Here is a 22,369-nt window from a genome sequence, read left to right on the forward strand (position 1 = left end):
TCCTACTCGTAGTCATGAGAAATAGAGCAACTATAAGGTGCAACGCTGGAATAAAAACAAGAAAAGTACCGGAACTTCAAAAGGATCGCTCGAGACCATCAAGAGTCCAAAAGTCTGAATGCTCCCAATTTTGGAAGGATGACTATTTGTGGATGCTATCAATTTTTGGTTCAAAGTTCCTTGGATTACTACTCATTTTCCACACAATTTTAGAGCGGATCAGGTAGAATGATAGGAACATCTTTAGCTCTCAATTTCTTCATAAAATTTTCTCCTCTCATTGTCATTAAGCTAATGGTATCCTTTCATTTGAATTTAAACATCAATGAGGGAAGAATTTGGAGGTTTTTTTTTTTTCAANAAAAAAAAAAAAAAAAAAAAAAAAAAAAAAAAAAAACCCTAGTTTTGAATTTTAACAGTTGGATCTAAAGCACCTCCAACCTTCTTCAACATACTCAAATTTAAGTTCGATTCAACCATCAAATTTAAAGATATGAACGGTTTTCTAAACCTATCTAGTTTAAGCATTTTACAATTTCTTAATTACTTAGAACTAAAAATATGTTTAAAAATTAGAAAAATAGATCATTTTGTAGTTTATGCTTACTTTTTCCTCTCTAAACCTTATTCAAACTTCTTGGGTTCTAATGAAAACTTGTAACATACTTAAGCCCTAATTCTTGTTTGGGTCTCTTAATCTTTTCCTTAGATTCTTTAAATTTTTAGTGGGTACCTTAAATTACTCTGAGTTAACTTGGAGTATTACACTTACGTGATTGGTTCTAGAGGGGAGGCAAAAATATTTTGTTTACAACAATGTTTACATTAGTAATCTAAGACATACATTATGATTCCCACATGAATACTTGTTTAGAAGAATTAAGTTGTGGAATCCGGATTCAGCCATTTGTGCTTCCTCCCACACACAGCCGCAGGGATGGATCTTAAAGGTAATATCGCCCCTATTGCCCTAATTGCTTCTAATTTCGTTTTCTTTGACGACTTTTTTCTTGGCGATACGGTATCTTCCATTTTCACCTTCCTGCATTTCCATCGGCTTGTTTTTTTTATCTCCTCTGTTGCGTTTGCGTCGTTTGTTCTTATTGTTCTGCATTTTTATGGGTTGTGAGTTTAATTCTGATTAATGGCTTTGTCTGGAGTTGGGAAGTGCTGAAAGAATGTGGTTCTTATAAAATTAATGACCTAATTTATTGAGAGATGAACAAGAACACTGTTTCTGATGCCCAATTTTATCCTTGTGTTCCGATGGATCGTTTTCTGGGCCTTTTGAATTTCTCAACCTGTTCGGATGATGAGGTAGGCGAAAGTGGTAGAGTGTCCAATATGGTAGGGTTCCCTTCAACATCGTATTGAGTTCATGGATGATCATTGCATTCCCAGGTAAAATAGGTATTGGTTTTGGTTTAGTGTCCCAATTTTTCCCTAAAAGTCTAGTGCAGTACAAGGAATTTGGTTGTTTCTTGTGTCATCTTGTTGCTTCTATGTGCCATATTCACTGTCATGAAATTAGATGTTGTTCACTACGAAGCTATAGGAAGCTCAAGTCCCTGCTTGTATATTGGATCAAACACTCATTGATTGCCACATAAATAGGAAGACCAACATGTGTGATCAATTTACGACTAAATTTCAAGGACCAAATCAAAACTTTTGGGAGCCTAGAATCTCTTGAAAGCTTTTGAACTTGGAGACAATTGAAACTTAAATAAAACCCTAGGGTGTTGTTTCAAAGATTCGATTGTTTTTTCGTTTGTTGATGTCAATGAATCTATAACGACCCAGGTCCACCGCTAGCAGATATTGTCCTCTTTGAGCTTTCCCTTTTGGGCTTCCCTTCAAGGCTTTAAAACGTGTCTGCTAATGAAAGGTTTCCACACCCTTGTAAAGGGTGTTTCGTTCTCCTCCCCAACCAATGTGGGATTCTCACAAAATCTATTATGTAAATGTATAAATCTGATTTTGGGTAACTCGAACTGATCTTTCGTTTGTATTTTAATTTACTTTTTGATATTAATAATTATTTTGTTTAGGGGAAAGAGGAGAATGTACATGGGAGGCAGTCTGAAATGATTACTTCTATTGTATCTATTTTGTTGTATATTTTCTAGTTAAATTGGCTACTCTATTATTGTGACACAACCTTTTTTTAATTCAAAACAACGTATAAATAACGTATAAATGGTTAGTCAAATTATTATTATTATGATTATTTCCAGAGCTGAAAGAATGTTGTAATATTGATGGTTCTTATAAACTTAATGACCTATATTTTTTCACATTTCGAAGTGATTGATTTTGTTTCGTACAATCAGGAGGAGATAAGGTGAGAATGGCGATGGAAGGAGTTGCTTCTATTGCACTTTTGCCTTGTGGCTCTGTCTCTGGCCACTTCATTCAACTTCCTCACTTCGTCTGCTATGGCCTACACGGCACCGGTACCCTTCACACCCATTGTCCCTGCTCTCTCTGCCTTTGATTCTTTTAAACTTATCAATGTTTTCTTACAAATAGCATTTGAAGTATAACTATGAAACATGGTTTGTGGGTTCGGTATTTGTGGAAACAGCCTGAAACAAGGTTGAAACATCGGTTTTAGAAGAGCGAGAGCAAACAGGTTAGGGAAATTAAAGGTTCGAGGAAATTGTTGGTTTTGCTAATCGTTGTAACGATAAGATTTGTTTTGGCTTGAATAATAGATACCTCACCTGGTTAACCTGAACATTCTTGTATGGATTTTGGTAACGAACATTGTGATTGACGTTCCGGTGTTGGTAGGGTACTTTGTTTTCACAACCCTTTTTAGTCTTAACAGGAACGGAACTCGCACCGGAGTACTAATCCTTCTTTTTGAATGCATGGTTTTTATCTTTTCCCCCTTAGTAATAATTTTAGTGTGATATATTTCTGTTCCAGAATTGGAATGTGAAAGAGAGTGTAGCCGAGGTGAGGATTACCGCTTGATCAAGCTCACAATTACGAACTACAATGTATGTATGATATGTTTTTCCCTTTTCCTCAGCTCTGCTAAAATTTTGTTCTCAATCAGCAACCTCTATTAAGTTGTTCGTTCACATTCCTATCCTTTTGCATCTCCATTTCCATTTTGTGTTGTACTGCCAGAACAAGCAAGAACGAACCGTCGTTGTTGAACGTAGAGGCCATGATGCTGCACGGTTTCGCAGCATCGTTCATGCTCATGGGTAAGTCTCAACAATTGCTATACAGAACTTATTCTCGTCTCTATTCCTCATCGTCTTGAATGTTTGAGCTGAGCTATGTTTATAAATATTGACATCTTGTTTGAAGTAATTGTACGTTTGATTTGATGAACATCAGTAAGTTTATTATCTCTGTTGTAGACAGTTGGGAAGAGGATGTAGTGAAAATGGTTGAAAAAAAGCATGGAAAGAATGACATAATGATTTCGTTCGAGTGTCAAACGTTGAAGTCTGAGCAAGCGGCTGAGGATCATATCAGACAGTTTATTCCCAAATTAGTAGGACAAGACGCTGTGGGTACGTGTACCCAAATTCTCCAATACCAATTTTATTATGAACCCTATTTTTATAATTGAAAGAAAAAAAACATTCTCACTGAATCTTTGAATGCACAGTTAACGTGGGGCCAATGAGCATCAGAGGATTGGATTTTGAAGCAGAGGAGCAACCAGGAGAGTGATGCAACAATTGGAAACATTTTGAATAAGACTTTTTTCAACCCATGGCTTGTAAATCAAGGTCCTTTAACCCAGACTTACAACAGAATTTTTATCTTTAAAGTCGTTTTTCGATCAACAACGTCATTAACTTAAAAGAGAAAACGTAGAAAGGAGTGAGTATAATTATACTCAATAAGCAATCTACTTGTAGACCCTCGTCGCATCCTTATCCTACTGGGTATCCATGGGCTTTTCTCTAGAGTCTGTGAAGTTCGAACCTTGTCTCTACTGTTAGTTAAGCATTTGGGGAGACCTCGAAGCATTTGGGGAGAACTCGAAGTTCTTCTGAGACATTCTCTTAGTCTGAATTTGCTCTTAGGAGTCTGAATTTGCTCTTAGGGGTTTGTACAAGCTGTCCAACCTTTCTACTCTTTGACTTAAGTAGCATGTTTTGCCTATGCAGCGAAATAACCGACATTCTACGTTAATGAGCTACCTCATAAAGTTCTTATGGGATAGTAGAGTGTCTATTAACCTGAACATCTACCATGGAAGATTATCCATGACCATAAAGTTGTCTTAGTTGGTGGGGGTGGGGGGAGCAACTCTCAGTATGCCGACTAGCTACCTATGTGGCCCCAACCCTCCTCTCACAGGATGGGTTTATAGGATTGTGGTAGGAGACTCCTAACCATTTCAATAAAGTTCGGGAACTTAATTCTCTTGATGTATTACCCTGACCGACCTAGGCCTTACTCACAATATTGGTATTAGAGTGGTATCATAATCTAAAGTATGATATTCGTAGTCTAAATAGTTGTGCAAACTTAATAGGGAGATAATTCTATAAATTACCTAAAACACCAAAATTATAATCTAAACATTCATGCCAGCTCAACCGGGATTGGGAACATAACATCCTGTTGGGTTTTATGTCCTAAAACTCATAGTTGGTAAACAAAAACATACACTATTTTCAATAAAGCATACACTATTTTCAATAAAGTTATTATTGTTGTTTATTCAGTAAAGATTGTTATTGAATAAAGTGAACTTTACGATCATTAATCTAAATCCAATAAACTAAGAACACTCTGGCTATAGTATGATTACTTGAACTATATGTAGAGACATAAGAGTGGATCAAGTTCAAGTATATAGTCAAAATGATCTATAGTATAAGGATAAGGCTGAGTACCTTATTCTGGGGACACTATGGATGCGGCCCACTTTTGTATATGATATAAACAATGCGATCACTAAATTGTGCATGTGGAGACATGTGAGTGGGGGCGTCCTATGCAATGAGTATTGCATAAGATCGGACCATGAAGAAAACCACTCTCACTTTATAAAGTCGTTTACTGTTGAGACTGATTTTCTTTTCATTCGATAACCTAGGTAACTCGGTTTTAATCCTGAGCTAACCATGAACTCCTGTTTATTCGGAATTATCCTTAGATTTGCATGGGTGAGAGTGGCTCTAGTTCGCCGACTCAACAGGCCTCCCATTTCAGGGGTAAGACTGGGTGAATGGCTGGGGACGTGGGGTGCAAGACGGAATTCACTCCTACCCACTTTTAGGGATAGAAGAAAGGTAGTTCCCTTAAGCACTGACTCCAGGTCTTGAACAAGGGGCCCCACCCTCTCATTGGCCTGAGAGGGATTCGGTTTACTGGTTGGACCACAAACCAATTGTTTATTAGAGGATCAGTGAGACATAAGGAACAAGAAGTAACTTCAGGGGTAAAACGGTAAATTGACCCAGCTCTAGTTACGAACAACCTGTGAAGGATCGACTTACTAATCATGGTTATATCAGATGGACAGAAATATATCTATAGTGAGGGGAGTGCAACTACTAGGCTATAGTGGAGTGTCCTAGTAGTTAACGAATGTTGGTTAACCAGGTTAATGAGTTTAATCGGTTAATCTTGAATCGTTGGAGCCCATGATCTATAGGTCCATTAGGTCCCTCTGCTAGCTCATATCGGACTAAACCATAGAACAGTGTGACGAGTGAGTTCGAAGTGTTTGAATGCAAATTAGGGAATATGCGCTACATATATATACGATATATTTAACCGCATTTTTGTTTTATTTACGAATTAAACAAAAAGAGAGAATTTGAGATATTTAAATAAGATTTAAATATCTTAATCAATTATGTGTCGGAATTGATTGGGATTGACATTTGAATTAATATTAAATATTAATTAAATAGTTTAATTAATCAATTAATGTTACTTTCATTTGAAATTCATTATTCAAACTAATTGTTGAATTAAAATGAAGAAAGTCAAAATGTTGACTTCATTTAATGGAAACTTTCATGTTAGTGGAATTTTGAGTGTCAAAATTTGGTCAACTCAAACATGCATGCTTGCCACATAATCCCAAACATTTGAGTGGAATTTTAAGTGTCAAAATTTGATGATCTCAAATTTGCATGAACATGCAAACATGACTCTTTAAATAGAGTGATCATGGTACATGGAAGGTCTTCTTCTTGGTGAAAAACCTTGAGAAAAACTTCTCACAAACACAGAGTTCAAGATTGGATATATGTTTCCTTTGCGCTTTTTTCTTCTCAATTTGATTTTTATTTATTTTCATCTTTTTAGTTTTTAATCGACCCAGAATTCAAGATCGAATCTTTGCTCTATTTAAAATTTTGAGAGGTGAGAATGAAGCTTCATTTGTGTAAATGAGTGTAAAAAGAGTGGCCTAAAATTCCTTGAGTGTATACTCGTGAGAGAGTGTTGTGAGGTCCTTTGTATTTCCATAACTTATTTTTTGCAGCAAAGTTTCAATAGATTTGATGACAAATCCTCTTGAAGAAGTGGAGAATGATATGAACCAAGAGACATCAATCATACAATATACTTCAATGAAGATCTGAAGAAAATATTGTTGAAATTATCAAAAGATGTTTCAATTCATGCCACATTGAAGAAGAATGAAGTTTGATTGTTACAAATTTTGGGTGGGTTACAATTTAGAGTAATTTAGAGTTATTGTATTTTAAGACATTTTATTTACTTTAGGTTACATTTACATAATGGCTAATTATGGTCATTAAGTATGAATGTTACAGTAGTTGATTCCTTATCTTATCCATGTGAGTAATTCAAAGTATCGTAACGACATAACATTTTCCTTCAACATTCTAACAAAATCGTGAATTTTAGTTAGGGAGTCATTAGGGGTAGTCTTGTCCTTTTTCCTTAATCATTAACTCATACCTCTAAATTTTGCTTAGGTTCTAAACTAAGGCATAAAATTTTTGAATCGTTTAGAGTGTTTGAACCTTGAAATGTCTTAATAAAATCTTAGGACGATGGTGTTAAAACTTTACATGATCTTTAAACATCATAAAATATTTTATAAAGTTTAATAATATTCCGAGGTTATTTGGATCATGAACAAAATGTATTTCACATACGGGCATTGTGGTTATTTTGCTTTCATACTTAGCTACTAAACCTTATCCAACGCCATCAAACTACTTATATAAACTTAACATATCATATTATACCTAGAATTTAAATTTTATGGGGAGCTGAGTTTGTTTAGTAAGTTATTTTAATGTTACTTGATTTTCGACTAAAACATTCGATTTAAGTCCTTAACTCACTGTTTTTTCTTATTTCTCCTATATTCCTATAAATCATACTTAAACGAAAGTCTTTGATGAAATCCAAGTGAATTCCACGAGTATTTTTTAAGAAAAGTCCAAGATAGCTACTTACCTCTTAGTTCGTGTTTGGAGTCTCAATTCTCGAGCTTCTAGTATCCGATTTACTCCAAAATTTGTTTGACAACTTTCTTAGGGAGTCAAGTTTCTATGACCATTGAAAATTTTATGAGAGTCAGTCTGAAATGAGGTTAATTTTGAGGAAGAAAACAAAGTAGTAGATTAAGTTGAATCAACCACGTCATCGTCTTCTTCCTTGGATAGGAAGAAAACGTGTGTTGTCGTTACAAGCTATCCTTGAAACTTGTCTTTCTCACCCTTCTACAGTGTCTTTTTGTCCTTGATTTCTTCATGAAACTTAAAGATGGAGTATCAAGGAAGAGTTAGAGATTATTTTCTTACCTTCTCGTGCACTATGGAGTACGTTTGTTAAGATTTGTTATTCTCACCCGAGTTCAAACCCAAACTTTCTTTATTGGACAACCAACCCTAGAGCTTTCCAAGACTCAATTTCTTCACAAAAGTTCTTGATATGAACAACGACCAAGGAATTTCCATACCTCAAGGTCCAATTACAAGGACGAGAGCAAGAAGCTACAACAAACCTTATACAGTTATATTCAAGCTATGGTGAGCTCATCAAAGGAAATTCTAGAAGACGTTGGTGACCTCCCTTATATGTTATGCAAAGTTGAGCTTCAAGACAGAGATGAATTAAATGCACTTTAAGTTGCATTTAATGAACTCCGCTGAATTTATCAATAGTCCAAGGATGACTAATAAGCCCATTTTATTATTTGCATTATTTAATTATAGTTTAACTATTTGTTTTCATATTTAAGCTAGTTTTAAATATAGGAGTTAAGGTTATATTGTAACCCACATAGGTTACTATATTCCACCATTAACCAGCCATTTTAATATGGAGGTTATGGGTATTTCTCATTTACTAGCCCATTTAATTTTGGAGTTATGTATCACATAGGTTAAGGTTTGTAAAGGCTATATAAAGCCTTCTTTTCTTTGATTAGACATCAGATTTTGGAATTGAGAATAGAATTTCTATTTTAGCTTTGTTGAGAGCTAAACTTTCTTTGCAAATTCTTGTGTTTAGAACTTGCATGTAGAGTCATTCAAGTGGTATTGATCAAACCTCTTGTGGAGTGATTCGAATCACGAGTTTAGAAACGAGTTTTCTTTACTCTTGATCTTGATCATCAAGGTAATCCGTTCCATACTTTCCCTTGGGTTGATTTCCATATCAGTTCTTCTTTATACTTCACTTAAGTCGATTCAAATGCAGATTTTGTTCATCTTGGGTGCTTCATATAGACCTTATCAAACTTTGTGTCCCACCACTTAAAATGTAAGAAATTTTTGTGTAGGTTTCAAGCTGTATCGTAGAGAGCGTATAAAGCCTTGTATGCAGGTTCAGACTACATCCCTTTGAACTCATAAAGTCTTAGACATAAGTTTAGACTGTGTTGCTTGGAACACATGACGCCTTGGAGACAAGTTATCAGATTCATGTCTTGTACTGCAAATCCTAAAGAAAGTGTCTTAGGAAATAAAATGAGAATAAAAACAAAAAATTAAGGACAATAACCAATAACCAGACTAAGAAAAATGACCAGATCTAAGGACCAAGGATAAAAACTAAAGCATAGATCAAATCCAATTTCTTAAGACTAAAAAGTTCTCCGGATATGAACATGACATGCAGTGTGATACCCTAACAAATCTTAAGGACATGATTAAGAGCCCACAAGTACGGTACTTACTGAATCTTTATACTCATTTCATATTTTCCATGTTTTTATTGTAACTAAGGAGCTGGTTGAAGTCGGGAGCGGACTCTGGAGCAGGTGTCATAGACACATCGCACCTATTGTGATAAGACAATCTTAATCCTCAACTCAATGGTCCAAGCTTATGTTAAAACAAGAACTCTTGAATCAAAAAAAAATTCGGATGAACAAAGAGATAAAACTAGAATTAAAATTAAAGATCTAGAAGCAAGATTTGGAACCTTTTTCTAAATCGAGTTACTTCACAATCGAACTTGATCGAAGGTGAATTGAACGACTCATATGCAATCTACCACAAGAATTACTTGAAACTTAGAAATGACATAGAGATGTTTAAATTTCTAAAGTTGAAAGTATCAACTTCAGAGCCAAATTTCATTCATAAAAAAACAATCTGTTACACATTAATTAGTGGATATTTACCGTCTCTCCACACAAAAACTTCCAACTATTGAGATGTACACTAAATAAGTAAGTGACCATGATTGGTAAGTATCGAATTAAAAATATGAATCTATGGCTATTTATAGCAACCTCATTTGCTGCTACTGCAAATATTCAAAGCTTGAAAGGGTCATTTCTCAATTAAATTATGTTGTAATACAGGAAAAGAAGGTTGAACTCAATTAAATTATGTTGTAACACAGGAAAAGAAGGTTGAACTGAGCTATCTAATTTTGTAGATGAAGATTAAATGCTTGTTGAACATTCTTGGCCTTAGATCGTGTAATAGGTCCAATTAGAAAATTTAAAACACCGTGATCCTTATCATCTTCCCCCTTTTCAAAAGGATTTGTTCTCGAATCAGGAAAATCATCACCTATATCCAAGCGACTGAAGTCAAAAACATTGAAAGTTAAATGTGCTTGAAATTCTCTTGGAAGATCAATTTTATAAGCATTGTTATTAATACTTTCAAGAACTTGGTAACGGTCCTCCCCTCTTGGATGTAACTTTGTCTTCCTTTGAGATGGAATCACTCCTTACGAAAATGTATCCAAACCCAATCACTGGGTTGAAAAATGATTTTCTTCCCTCCTTTATTAATTCTTTAAAATTTTGTTTCACAATTCTCTCCCTCACCTTCTCCGTACAAGGTTTGGATCAAACCTGCCATACTTGTGGCTGCTTCACTAAAAAAACAAAAAACAAAAACATTAGTGGATTAAATCCATAAAAAACTTCAAAATCAGAACAATGAGTGGAACTATGCATTACTCTATATATACAAACTCTACGAATGACAAACATTCATCCAAAAACTTAATATTCTTAGAAATAATAGCCCTAAGAAATGCTCCGTTCTATTAACTACTCCAGTTTGCCTATTAGTCTGAGCATGACATGTACTTGAAAACAATTTTGTACCCAATTTATCCAAAAATATTTTTCAAAGGGTGGCTTACAAATTTAACATCTCTGTTACTAAGAATAATTCTAAGGACTCCATCTAATCTTACTACTAAAGAATAAGTCAAAAACATGTTTTGTATCATGTTTCCATGCAATAAAATGAGTCATTTTACTGTATCTATCTACAACAATAATAATACTATATTTACCCTTTTTGATGCCCCTAAAACGAAAAAACAAAATCCATAGACATATCAATCCAAGGTTTGTTAGATATATTCAAAGTTATATACAATCCATTTGGTTGTGATCTAGATTTATTGGGTACAAAACTTATGAAGATCGGGCATCATCTTCGGTCAAAAGAAGTGTTCATGCCATATTATAAGTTTTATTATTCCCAAAATGTCTCATTAAGCCACCACCATATACTTCTTTTACAAGCAAATCTCTTAAAGAGCATTTGGGAATACAACGCTTACTTTTCTTAAATAGAAACACATAATAATCATCCATAGCATTTTCGCAAGACAAGATGCATAAATAGTGCCAACCGCTCAAATCCAAGAATTTTTGTACTAAAAGAACAAAAGATTGTACCTTCTAGATAATGCATCGACTACCATATTATCCTTAACTTGCTTATATTTGATGACATATGGAAATGTTTCAATAAACTCCACCCACTTTGCATGCCTACGGTTCAGTTTCTTTTGACCCTTAAGATACTTTAAGCTTTCATAATTAGAGTGGATCACAAACTTTCTGGGTCATAAGTAGTGTTGACACACGGCAATATACGAACTAAAAAAACAATTCTTTATTATAGGTAGGATAGTTCAATGTTACCCCATTTAGTATTTCACTAAAATACATTAAGAATTTTCCATCGTGCATCAAAACAACACACGCCCAAACCGCATGCATTACCCTCTATTTTAAAAGTTTTATCAAAGTTACGCAAAACAAGTAATGGTGCATTAGTAATTTCTTCTTAAGCTCATTGAATGCATTCGCTCGCATTTCCCCCATTTAAAAACAACATTTTTTTTTCTCTAAATCATTTAATGGTGCAGTTATGGTGCTAAAATCGATTATAAATCTCATATAGAAGCTATATAACTCATAAAATCGATTATACCGTGATTTTTTTGATAACTCTACAATCGTCACATGTGTCAAGTTCCATCTTTCTTTGACACCAATAAGACTGGTATAGAACATGAACTCAAACTTTCTCGTATATAATCCTTCTCCTTGGGCTCCTCCACTTGCCTCAGAATTTCTTTACTCTTAATTAGATTGGCTTTATACGCTAATTTCTTTACTCTTAATTAGATTGGCTTTATATGCTAGTCTATTAGGAATGACAACTCCTAGGATGAAGTCTTTTTTAGGTTCAATGCTTCCAATGAGAGGTAGTTCTTTAGGAATTTATTGATTAATTTTGAATCCCAGACCTTGGTTTCTAGTGTTTTAATAAACTTCGAAACAACACTTAGATTTGTAATCGATTTTGGATTTGTCTTTTAAATGTCGTGTTTGTTTTAAATTGCGCAAAATTTTATAATATTTTTAGTGTTAGTCCATGTCACAGACCAAGCTTCAAAGCCTAAAAAATTAAGTCCTGACACTCTCGTACGCTCCCCTGTTCTCGTGTCCTCTGACACCTTCGATTTTTCCTTCTCGTACGCTTATTTTAAAGTTGTATCTAACAAAAGTTTAAATTATTGAATTTAGTAGTTTAGTATTTGTATGTTATACAACTAATATTATCTAAGGCTGATACGAGATGTTGATTTCAAGTCGACTTCAAATGTTTGATTGTGTTGATGTTAAACTTATAGAATCCGCTCATGAACTTATTATAATTTTTTGAAGTATAAAGAACCAATAGATGTTACTTTGAAAGATAGTAAACTTCATAGATTGATTAAGTCGTTGACCTGAACGTTCTTTCTATGAATTTTGGTAATGAGAGAGTAGCAATAGGGATGAGACTTTTCGCTTGATCAACCTCAAAATTACGAACTATAATGTATGTATGATATGTTCATATTCCTCACCGTCTTGAATGTTTGAGCTATTTTTAAGATGATGTAGTGAGCATGGTTGAAAAAAAGCATGGAAAGTGTTACATAATGATATGGTGAAGACTCGTATTATAGTTTTGTCACTCTAAGTTATTTGGTGATAGTTTATAAAAGATAGTTAGAACATAAGAACGAGCTTAGAGTAACGACCCTAATGTTTCTTTTAAAATAAAGCTGCTACTACATGTATGTCATGACTATTGTATGCAAAAAATCATTCGAGACGATTCGCTTTAAATATTGCTATGGACTTAAATGTCTATAAATTCATTTTCAATAGCATCGTAAAAATAACATAGTTGAAAACTGAAAACAAAACATCTCTTATCAAAGTACCTATCCTAATATAAAGATTATGACTTAAATGCAAAAATTTAACTATCGTGACTTCATTCCATGACCTCCTCAACTGACTCCGTCACCTCTCTTGCCTTTACTTGGAAAAAAAAAATTAGAAAAAGTGGCTTGAATATTTATAAATACTCAGTAAGTAGTCCCTCCATTAAAGTCGGAAAATGCAAGCATATGCAATTATGGTTCATAGGGGACCTATAAACTGTTCCTAGTGCTCTACTTTTCAATCTGGACAGGGATGGATGTGTAGTACTTCTCCACACATGTTCTACCCATGTGCACATGAATCTACTAAACAAACTCGTATATGTACTTCCGAGGTCTGACTACAGGCTAGTGCACGCTCATGTTGCCAGAAGCCACAAAGGGAAAGGAGTGTGTATCATCTCATAGTGTACACGTTCGTACTTATCATATTGGAAAAATATTCCAATGCTCATGACATACAACATGCATGAGGTCTCATAGTTTCAAATCATGGTAATCTTATTTCTATTCCTTCCATGACATAACGGTGCTATGAGACATACATATGTATACTCAACATATCTATCATGGCTAATATACATGGCTCATCAATGTCTCATAGGCATAATAGAGCATGCTATCGTATCATACATGACATGATGACATGAACCAAGACATGACATTGATCATGTAATATAAACTTCCAGAAAGATGTGAAGAAAACGTTGTTCAAATTGTCATAAGATGTTGCAATTTCCACGTTAAAGAAGAATCAAACTTTATTTATTCTTGGATGATTACAAAATTTGGGTGGATGATGATCTACAGTTATGATGTTTTTTAATATATTTTAAGACTTTTGTCTACTTTAATGTTACATTTACATTGTAGCTAATTATTGTCATAAAATATGAAGTATATCATTTTTGAAATACCATAGAGAAGGCCAAAGGTTTTTATTTTGAGGCTATATAAAGCCATGTAGGTTATATTTTGTAAAGTAGACTTGAAAAATGTTGTGAGAGGAACATTTGTGCTTTCTTTTAGTCAGTGCTCAGTTTTTTTGCAATTCTATGTAGTTTAGATTTGATGTTTCAAATCATTCCAGCTAGAGTCACTAAAGTTCCTTGGTTCTTGCTCCTTAAATTCCAATTCCACCTAAAGAGTTCTACAACCTCGTGTTAAAACATGTTAGTTAACTTAATTCATTTGACGACATCAATTAGTATAAAATTTTGGCTTAAAATACTTTAAATTAACTAAATAACAACCATACTAACTTTAAAATGCACTTAATAATGAGGTTCAAAATAGGCAAACCGAGCCGAATGCATTGAGGAGAGTCACTGGACTGCGCTAAACTGAGGCAAGGAGGGGGCACGAGTCACGGTCCAAGTCAGATTGCTGACAAGTTAGGCTCGTGAGTTAGATCTAGGATGTGTTGAGTCTAGGCTTGTAACTGAACTGCAAGTGTTGGGTCGACGTTGGACTGTGCCAAGCTCAATCTACACAGGGGTGGAGTGAGCTAGACGATCATGGGCTCGTGTCGAACTGAGCCGAGCGATGCACGAATTGGGATATATATGGATTTTGAGGCTAGGGAGGTAATGTGGAAAATGAATAATTAATTGTAGTAAAAAATTAATGTAGAAAATTTAGCAGCCACAGGGTCTCCGGGTCCCCCATGTTTCCCTCTCTACCAATGCCTAAAAAATGTTGTTTTAATTTGACGACAAAAAGAAAAGAAAAAAAAAAGAGTACTATTTATAACAATTTATTTATTTATTTAATTACTTTCTTTTCTTTTTCTTTTCTTTTTCTTTCATTTATTTATTTATTTTTTTAATACACAAACAAATTAGATCGGAAGCCAAGGCATCCGCCAATGGGGAGTGGTTTTCACAATCTTTCCCAAACAAAACTTCCTCCAAAGCCACCGTAACACCAACCAACGATTTTCTCTCTCTAAACTCTTCCAACTCTCTGATCCGCACGACCCCAATTCATCCTCCCATTTGTAATTCTTGATCCAGTTTTGCCTCAGCAACGCATTTGAGCGATTTTTGGACCGGAATCTTGACCGATTTTTGGGTTTTTCTTTTTCTCTTTCTCTTTGTGGACTCCTGATCTCTGTCTGGAACTCATTGTCGGTGGTGGTTCGGGTGATGCGAGCTTAGATTTCATGGTGGTATTTGGCCGCCATGGATGGTGGTAGGCGTCTTCCTGGGGAGCCTGTGCTAGGGTTGTTGTTGTCGTTGATGTTGTTGTTGTTGTTCTCCTTCTTCTTTTTGTTCAGTTGTCGTGGCCGACGATGACTACCTGAAGGAAGCTGCATAGAGGATGATGCAGCTTCACTTCTCGCCTAGCATGAGAAGCATCACGATCTCGACCAATAATGGATTTATTGATTTCATGAAGATCAAGGTTGCAGCTCGCCATATCTCTTACCGGACCATTTTCCACACCTTCCTCCTCCTCGCATTTCTCTTGCCTTTTGTCTTTATCCTCACTGCCGTCGTTACCCTCGAAGGCGTCAATAAGTGCTCCTCCTTCGGTACTATACTATTCTATACTATACCGTTTTTATTATGTTCTTGATCTTTTTGTTTCTTTTACAAATAAATAATTTTACGTTCTTTTGGTTCATCCGTCTGCGAATCTATGATACGGATCTTAAGCATTCATAATCGAATGGTTGCTGAAGCCTTGCGTGATTTCTTCATTGGATGAGAGATTTGTTTTTGTTTGTGAGAATATCAAATGAAGCGCTTATGATTAGATGATTTGCGCGTCTTCGAGATGCTTTTTCTTGACTTTTAATCGTTTTCTTTTTCCTCGATATGAACGTAACGCAATTCCTTGATCTAGTACGAAGCTCACTAGAAACTCAATTTAGCCATTCGTGGAATTTCCATGGTTTCTAAAGAAACATCTACTTCTCTTTTTCCCCTTCCAATTGAAATGCTTGTTTTTCTTTGTTCATCTGATGTGCTAATGGCCATTGTGATATTCTCATTTCCATTGATAATTATGCATTCTTAAATGCTTCCTCTATTTTAGCTTCTCCCTGCCACCACAAACCCTTTCTTAGTTGTTTTGTGACGTTGATGATAGTGGATTCATATTCATGTTTTTCCATAACTCTGTTTCAGATTGTTTAGGCAGGCGGTTGGGACCACGGCTTCTTGGTAGGGTTGACGGTTCAGCGGTAAATACCTCCTTTATCATGTGAACATAAGCTTGTTTTGAATTTTATGATATGCCTCAGTCGGTTGCATATGTTATTAACTTCAGCCCTTTCCTTTTGGTCGTGGTTGAATGTTTCTTCAGAGACTTGTCAGTGAATTTTACAAGATTCTCAATCAAGTTAAAACCGAGGAAATACCCGATGGGCTAAAGCTGCCAGATTCTTTCACTCAATTAGTTTCAGAAATGCAGAATAATCAATATGATGCAAACACCTTTGCTATAATGTTAAAGGCAATGGTATGTATTCTGCTACAGATTCAAACACATGTTGTAGGAAAAATGTTTTTTGTTACCTTTTTCCTTCCCTATTTTCCACTCTAAAATTTACCGACCGTCGTCCTTGGGATATATTACAACATTTCTTGTTATTTAGGTTTGGCACCGGAGTAGAATTATGTCTTCTGTTCCTCAGTTTAGACCCGTGGAGAATATTGTTAACCTTTATAAAATGATGTAATTGGGATGTCAAAAGCTGATAATAGGTAGCTTTGGTAGCATTCAGGTTTCTAGACTAAGGCTATGTCTTTTTTAAAGTCAATGATAATATTTTTGATGCATTGGACTCTTCTAAGGTTTTTATTTTTATTTTTGTTTATATTACATCAACATTTAGGTTACATGGTTTCAAAATAAATTCATTAGTTTGCGTGGATTCAAAATAAAATTCTTTCATAATTCGTATATATAGATATATTTGATGTTGTATTACGTCCTACCTGTTTAGACATTTACAAAGAAATGATCATGGTGTTAATAAAAAGATTCTATGTCCAACCTGGATGTAACCGTAAAACCTTAGGAATTATTTCTTAGAAATTATGATAAAATATTTTAGTTTCTTAGTGTGGCTCCTTTCTTTGTAAATGGTTTTTAGGGTAAGAAGCATGCTCTGTGTTATTAATAGAGGGTTAGTGTTCGATATGAACATGCTGAGACACATGCTAACATTTGTTTGACACTTACATAAGCTCTAATTTTTTTATATAAAGTTTTAAACATTACAAATTTTATACTCTTTGAATTAAATAGTCCACTTGAGAAATTTAATAGTGAATGTAATAAGAAAAAACCCCACTAGGTTAAGAAATCCACTGAGAAAAGAAACCTGAACATATGGCAATGAGAATAGGAAAAAAAGCTAGTCATCTTAACATATTCTTGGCTTCTTTCTTGCCCTTTTTGTGTTGGGTTATATTTTGATGGAAACGTAGTAAACACACTCCTTGAAGCATTGCATATTTAAGCATGTCAAGATTTTTTACACATTTAAAAAATAATAATTCCTATGTCTCCTGTGTGCCACGCCCTAAAGCTTCTTGGCTTATAGGTTTCCCTCCAAGGTTCAATACTATCATTAGAGTACTAAAAGCTACAAGTCTATCGGACATGGTTCCATGAATCTGTCCTTTAACATGGATCTGGAGCAGTCTAAATGCTTTTATGGTCTGGTGTAGCACTTGCCCCCATTTTAAGTGGAAAAAAAGAAAAAAAAAAAAAAATTGTCAGCTCTCCTACTATGTTTAAATCTTTTTTGTATAGATATGGTCTGTCAGCATTATTGTGTGTAATTCATGCCTGGAATTGTAAATTTGTGTATATTCCATGTCCTCATATGGACACTTGTCATTTGATATTCTCATTCTTGTTTCATGCAGCTATTTCCTTGTCCACATCTATGCTGGATACATTCAACTTTTATATGAATGAGTAGAACTTCGATTGCTTTGACTTCCGTTGCCAACTTCTCTTTCCACAAGTGATGAGTGCTCATATTTTATTTAGATTTTCTTAAATCCATAGATTTGACTTAATGGGTCCTTCCCAATTCCTTCCTTAAATAGAAAAAGGAAAAGACAATCTGCTACGTCCTAGAAGGTTGCAAGCACACCCATCTCTATAAATTATTTGGGAGCAAGAAACAAACTTGCCATTTGGAAATAGGTATGCATAAACTCAAGGGGCCAGAAAACACAGGGAAATTAGTAGCAGAAGTTAAAGCTTGATGAGTTTGAGTTACATATTTTAAATCATACTTTTCTAATTTATTTATAATGATCTTTACACGTTCAATGTCTTCCCTTAATGTTAATATTAAGTTGCTTAGATTTATAAGAAGTTATCCTTCACTGGATAAGGTTCTAAATTTTCCACCAGAAGTTACCAATAACATTGGGGATTATGTTCTTTTNTTTTTTTTTTTTTTTTTTTTTTTTTTTTTTTTTTTTTTTTTTTTTTTTTTTTTTTTTTTTTTTTTTTTTGCTTTGGTTATGTTTCAGCTTTTGATTTCTGATTGATACTATAAACACCCTCATTGTGCAGTTAATCTAATGTATGCTAAATTGTCCATCAGAAGTTACCAATAAATTGGGTATTATCTTATTTTTAGTTTTGGTTATATTTTTGCTTCCGTTTTCTGATTGACACTATAAACACCCTCATTTTGCAGTTAATCTAATGTAATGCCTTTTATCCTGCGTAGATAGAGAAATTTGAAAAGGACATTAGGGAATCTAAGTTTGCAGAGCTGATGCACAAGCACTTTGCTGCTAGTTCCATTCCAAAAGGCATCCACTGCCTATCTCTTCGTTTAACGGATGAATATTCGTCAAATGCTCATGCACGCAAACAATTGCCTCCTCCAGAGTTACTTCCTTTACTTTCAGATAACTCTTATTACCACTTTATTTTGTCAACCGACAACATTTTGGCCGCTTCTGTTGTAGTCAATTCTGCTGTGCAGTCTTCTCTCAGACCTGAAAAGATTGTATTTCATGTCATTACTGACAAGAAGACTTATTCTGGTATGCACTCATGGTTTGCACTAAATTCTATTGCACCTGCACTTGTTGAAGTGAAAGGCATTCATCAATTTGACTGGTTAACAAGAGAAAACATCCCGGTGCTTGAAGCTGTAGAAAACCAGAATGGGATAAGAAGTTACTACCATGGGAATCACATTGTTGGTGCTAATCTCAGTGATACAACGCCACGGATATTTGCTTCAAAACTGCAGGCTAGAAGTCCAAAATATATATCCTTACTCAACCATCTTCGCATTTATTTACCAGAGGTAATTAAACTTGTTCTGTAATACTCTTTCAATATGTAAGATCTTCAAACACAATTGATAGAATATTTTAAGAAGTATAACTTCCCTTTTTTGATCGTTTCAAACACAATTTGTAAGATCTTCAAGTTTTCAATGGGGTCCAGAGTCCTAGGAGATTAGTAATCATTGTACTATGAATTTGTTCAACTGACAATTAGTTCTCTCTTATTCCTCGCCTGTAAAACTATTAAATTCTGTAGCTTTTAGTTGAAAAAGAACGCAAATTTAGGTTGGTTGGTATTATAACAGTGCATATAAATATTACTGGACTGCAGTAACTATTTCATGCTTGAGGCTTAACTTTTTACCTTGATGTAAATTGCACAGCTCTTCCCAAACTTGGAGAAGGTGGTTTTCTTAGATGACGATGTTGTGATTCAGCGTGATTTGTCTCCTCTATGGGATATTGACCTTGAAGGAAAGGTAAATGGAGCTGTGGAAACTTGTAAAGGTGAGGACGAGTGGGTAATGTCTAAACGGTTCCGCAACTACTTTAATTTCTCCCATCCAGTTATACAAAAGCATTTAAATCCTGATGAATGTGCTTGGGCCTATGGGATGAACGTCTTTGATCTTCATGCTTGGAGAAGGACAAATATAAGGGAAATTTACCACTCATGGCTGAGAAAGGTAGTAATAATATACATCGCCTTTGTTTAACTTTTTGCTGATGCTATTTTTCTTATTCATTTGTTTTGATCGGGGGGGTACCCTACTCCTGGCGTTCTATTTCAGAATCTGATGTCAAACCTGACAATGTGGAAGCTGGGAACCCTTCCCCCTGCTTTGATTGCATTTAGAGATCAAGTTCATCCTATTGATCCTTCATGGCACATGCTTGGCTTGGGCTATCAGGAACAGACCGATGTCGAGAATGTGAAGAATGCAGCAGTTATCCACTACAATGGGCAACAAAAACCGTGGTTGGAGATTGGGTTTGAGCATGTCCGACCCTTCTGGACCAAGTATGTCAATTACTCCAATGATTTTATAAGAAACTGTCACATCGTGGAATCATAGTCAATTGTCAAAGATGCAAAAGAAAGGGGGNAAAAAAAAAAAAAAAAAAAAAAAAAAAAAAAAAAAAAAAAAGAATTGGTTGGGCAGATGAGCAACATTTTGCTCGTCCAGAAGGTTGCCCCAATCCATTCGTCTTGACTACGATGATGGACATTTGCATTCGTCTCGCATCAGATTCGATCGTTCTTTCAGTTTGTAGCCAATAGAAGCTCTTCCTTTTCAATATTTTTCGGGCACTGTTATTGAGCTTGCTTCATCAGGGGATTGAGTTTAGTTCTCCTGGTTACCTTACCACTACTACTAAGTGGAATAGAAAAAGAGGATATGATATAGTAAAGAAAAAGTTGATTATTGATATGCGTATGAGGCTGTCATGCCATTATATAGGTGGTGCGCACAGAAGAAGATCTAGGACAACCCTCCCTACTACAGACAACATTCTTCCTGCCAGTTGCCTTTCTTTTTTCTGTTTGTTAGTCGTCTTCATCTGATGATACCCACATAATATAGTCATTTTTTAGAAAGTAGGTTATGGAAAACATTTGCTCCTACAGGTCCCCATTCAATTGGATTTTTCTTTTCTTTTTTTTAGGTTCATTTCTCTATTCGTTTTGTAATATTCATGATATACATCAAAAAAAAAAAAAAAAATGCAGAAAATTCTTTTTCTCCATCTTATACTTGTATTTGTTTTTAGCTTCAGAAGTCCTATTCATATCAAGCATGTGTTGATCAATACATTATAATATTTACGATTGAAACTCAAAGGTGTGGAGTTTTATACACACAAATACCTGATTCTGAGGCTGTTAATGTTATTATTAGCCTTCAATCTTCAACTACTTGTTGGTTAATGAATGATATCATCATGACAAATTGGCATAACATACCACCTCGATATACGCATGGAAAGTTTCCATGATAAAAATGTTGAGAGGTTGGAATATATGATAAAGAAAAAGAAAAAATGTTAGAACCTCGTGCATTATTGTGTATTCATGCATTGGGGGATACCTCTTTCTCCTTTTACTATAGTACGAACGTGTACGCTATAAGCTGGAAAATGATCATTATGCTTACCATAATGTTGCTATGATGTCCATTACTAATGGGTGCTACTTCTATTTTAGGTAAAGGCATGACATCCCTAAACGGCTAACAAGAACATCTCAACTCGAGACCATAACACATGCATAGGGTAGTTGTATTTATTTTGTTAGAGTTAGGTTAGAATAGAGTATTTACTTTTAATGTTTATTTATTTCATTTAGTGTTTTGTTGTATTGTTTTAAAGATGTTGGTGTCGGAGAAAGAATGAATTATAGAACGAAGGTGTGTGCATGTTGGAGAAAGAAGAATTATAGAACGAACGTGGCGTGGTTGTTAAGCAAACGCGGACCAAACGGCCCCAACAGCCTAACAGTCCTTTCCAACATTGAACAGCCCACAGTTACTGGACGTCTGTAACCAAGGAGCCCACACACCACACTACAAAATTGGTGTATAAATAAATAAATAGTACCCATCATCATAACCACACCTCCATATCATCACAACGCAACTCCTCCATCCTCCTCCATATCATCACAACCCATGGCAGGCCTTCACTACAAATTCTTCCCCACCGACTTCCTCTACCCTCGTCCGCCCTCCTCCGACGTCGCCGACAACATCGTCTCCGTCGTGCCCCCCAAATCGGACGACTCCTCCGCCAACTCCAAGGGACGCCTCCACCGCCAACCCTTTCTTCACGCCAACAACAAACCTGCTGTTCAACCTATTGTCGCCCCAACTCCAAAGCCATCCAATTTCTAAAGCGTCTTCTCATTTTATTTTTTGTTTGTATTATTTCAATTTAAGTTCCAAAGCTGTTTGATCCGAGCTTCCCCCTCCTCTCCTCTGCCATTGTAAACTTTACAATAACACAATAATCAAGAATCACAGACTTTCTCCTCCAACTTATTGCCATTTTTTTTTTTTTTTTTTACCCAATTTATTTAGTAACAGACAACTTGTTTCCCCCCCCCCCCCCCCCCCCCC

At 35.2% G+C, this 22,369-nt stretch overlaps 2 protein-coding genes across 4 annotated transcripts; both read left to right on the plus strand.

The window, feature by feature from the left end:
* The first annotated feature begins 774 nt into the window (after window positions 1-774).
* LOC111779684 lies at window positions 775-3,840 on the plus strand. Of its 3 annotated transcripts, none has more exons than XM_023659794.1 (6): window positions 775-950; window positions 2,334-2,456; window positions 2,935-3,008; window positions 3,142-3,221; window positions 3,385-3,536; window positions 3,635-3,840. In XM_023659794.1, exons 1-6 carry the CDS (start codon window positions 938-940, stop codon window positions 3,697-3,699), a joined length of 507 nt encoding a protein of 168 aa, XP_023515562.1. In that variant the 5' UTR covers window positions 775-937; the 3' UTR covers window positions 3,700-3,840. The 3 variants fall into 3 exon arrangements, with proteins under 3 accessions (XP_023515562.1, XP_023515563.1, XP_023515561.1); XM_023659795.1 differs by lacking the exon at window positions 775-950 and adding an exon at window positions 960-1,021; XM_023659793.1 differs by lacking the exon at window positions 775-950 and adding an exon at window positions 1,065-1,401.
* A 10,980-nt stretch (window positions 3,841-14,820) lies between these two features.
* Window positions 14,821-21,005, plus strand: LOC111780108 (probable galacturonosyltransferase 14). The gene is made up of 6 exons (XM_023660398.1): window positions 14,821-15,505; window positions 16,104-16,159; window positions 16,282-16,437; window positions 18,680-19,270; window positions 19,637-19,939; window positions 20,045-21,005. Exons 1-6 carry the CDS (start codon window positions 15,292-15,294, stop codon window positions 20,327-20,329), a joined length of 1,605 nt encoding a protein of 534 aa, XP_023516166.1. The 5' UTR covers window positions 14,821-15,291; the 3' UTR covers window positions 20,330-21,005.
* Window positions 21,006-22,369: the final 1,364 nt, after the last annotated feature.

This window comes from Cucurbita pepo, chromosome LG18 (assembly GCF_002806865.2).
Source record: "Cucurbita pepo subsp. pepo cultivar mu-cu-16 chromosome LG18, ASM280686v2, whole genome shotgun sequence".
NCBI classification, from domain to species: Eukaryota; Viridiplantae; Streptophyta; class Magnoliopsida; order Cucurbitales; family Cucurbitaceae; genus Cucurbita; species Cucurbita pepo.

What these genes read in the sequence shown, in the direction of transcription:
- LOC111779684 (XM_023659793.1), top strand. An exon ending in TCACAATTACGAACTACAAT is followed by an intron (nt 3,009 to 3,141) that starts GTATGTATGATA and finishes TTGTACTGCCAG; the next exon opens with AACAAGCAAGAACGAACCGT. An exon ending in AGCATCGTTCATGCTCATGG is followed by an intron (nt 3,222 to 3,384) that starts GTAAGTCTCAAC and finishes TGTTGTAGACAG; the next exon opens with TTGGGAAGAGGATGTAGTGA.
- LOC111780108 (XM_023660398.1), top strand. Translation starts at nt 15,292, where the DNA reads ATGATGCAGCTTCACTTCTCGCCTAGCATGAGAAGCATCACGATCTCG. An exon ending in CAATAAGTGCTCCTCCTTCG is followed by an intron (nt 15,506 to 16,103) that starts GTACTATACTAT and finishes ACTCTGTTTCAG; the next exon opens with ATTGTTTAGGCAGGCGGTTG. An exon ending in GTAGGGTTGACGGTTCAGCG is followed by an intron (nt 16,160 to 16,281) that starts GTAAATACCTCC and finishes ATGTTTCTTCAG; the next exon opens with AGACTTGTCAGTGAATTTTA.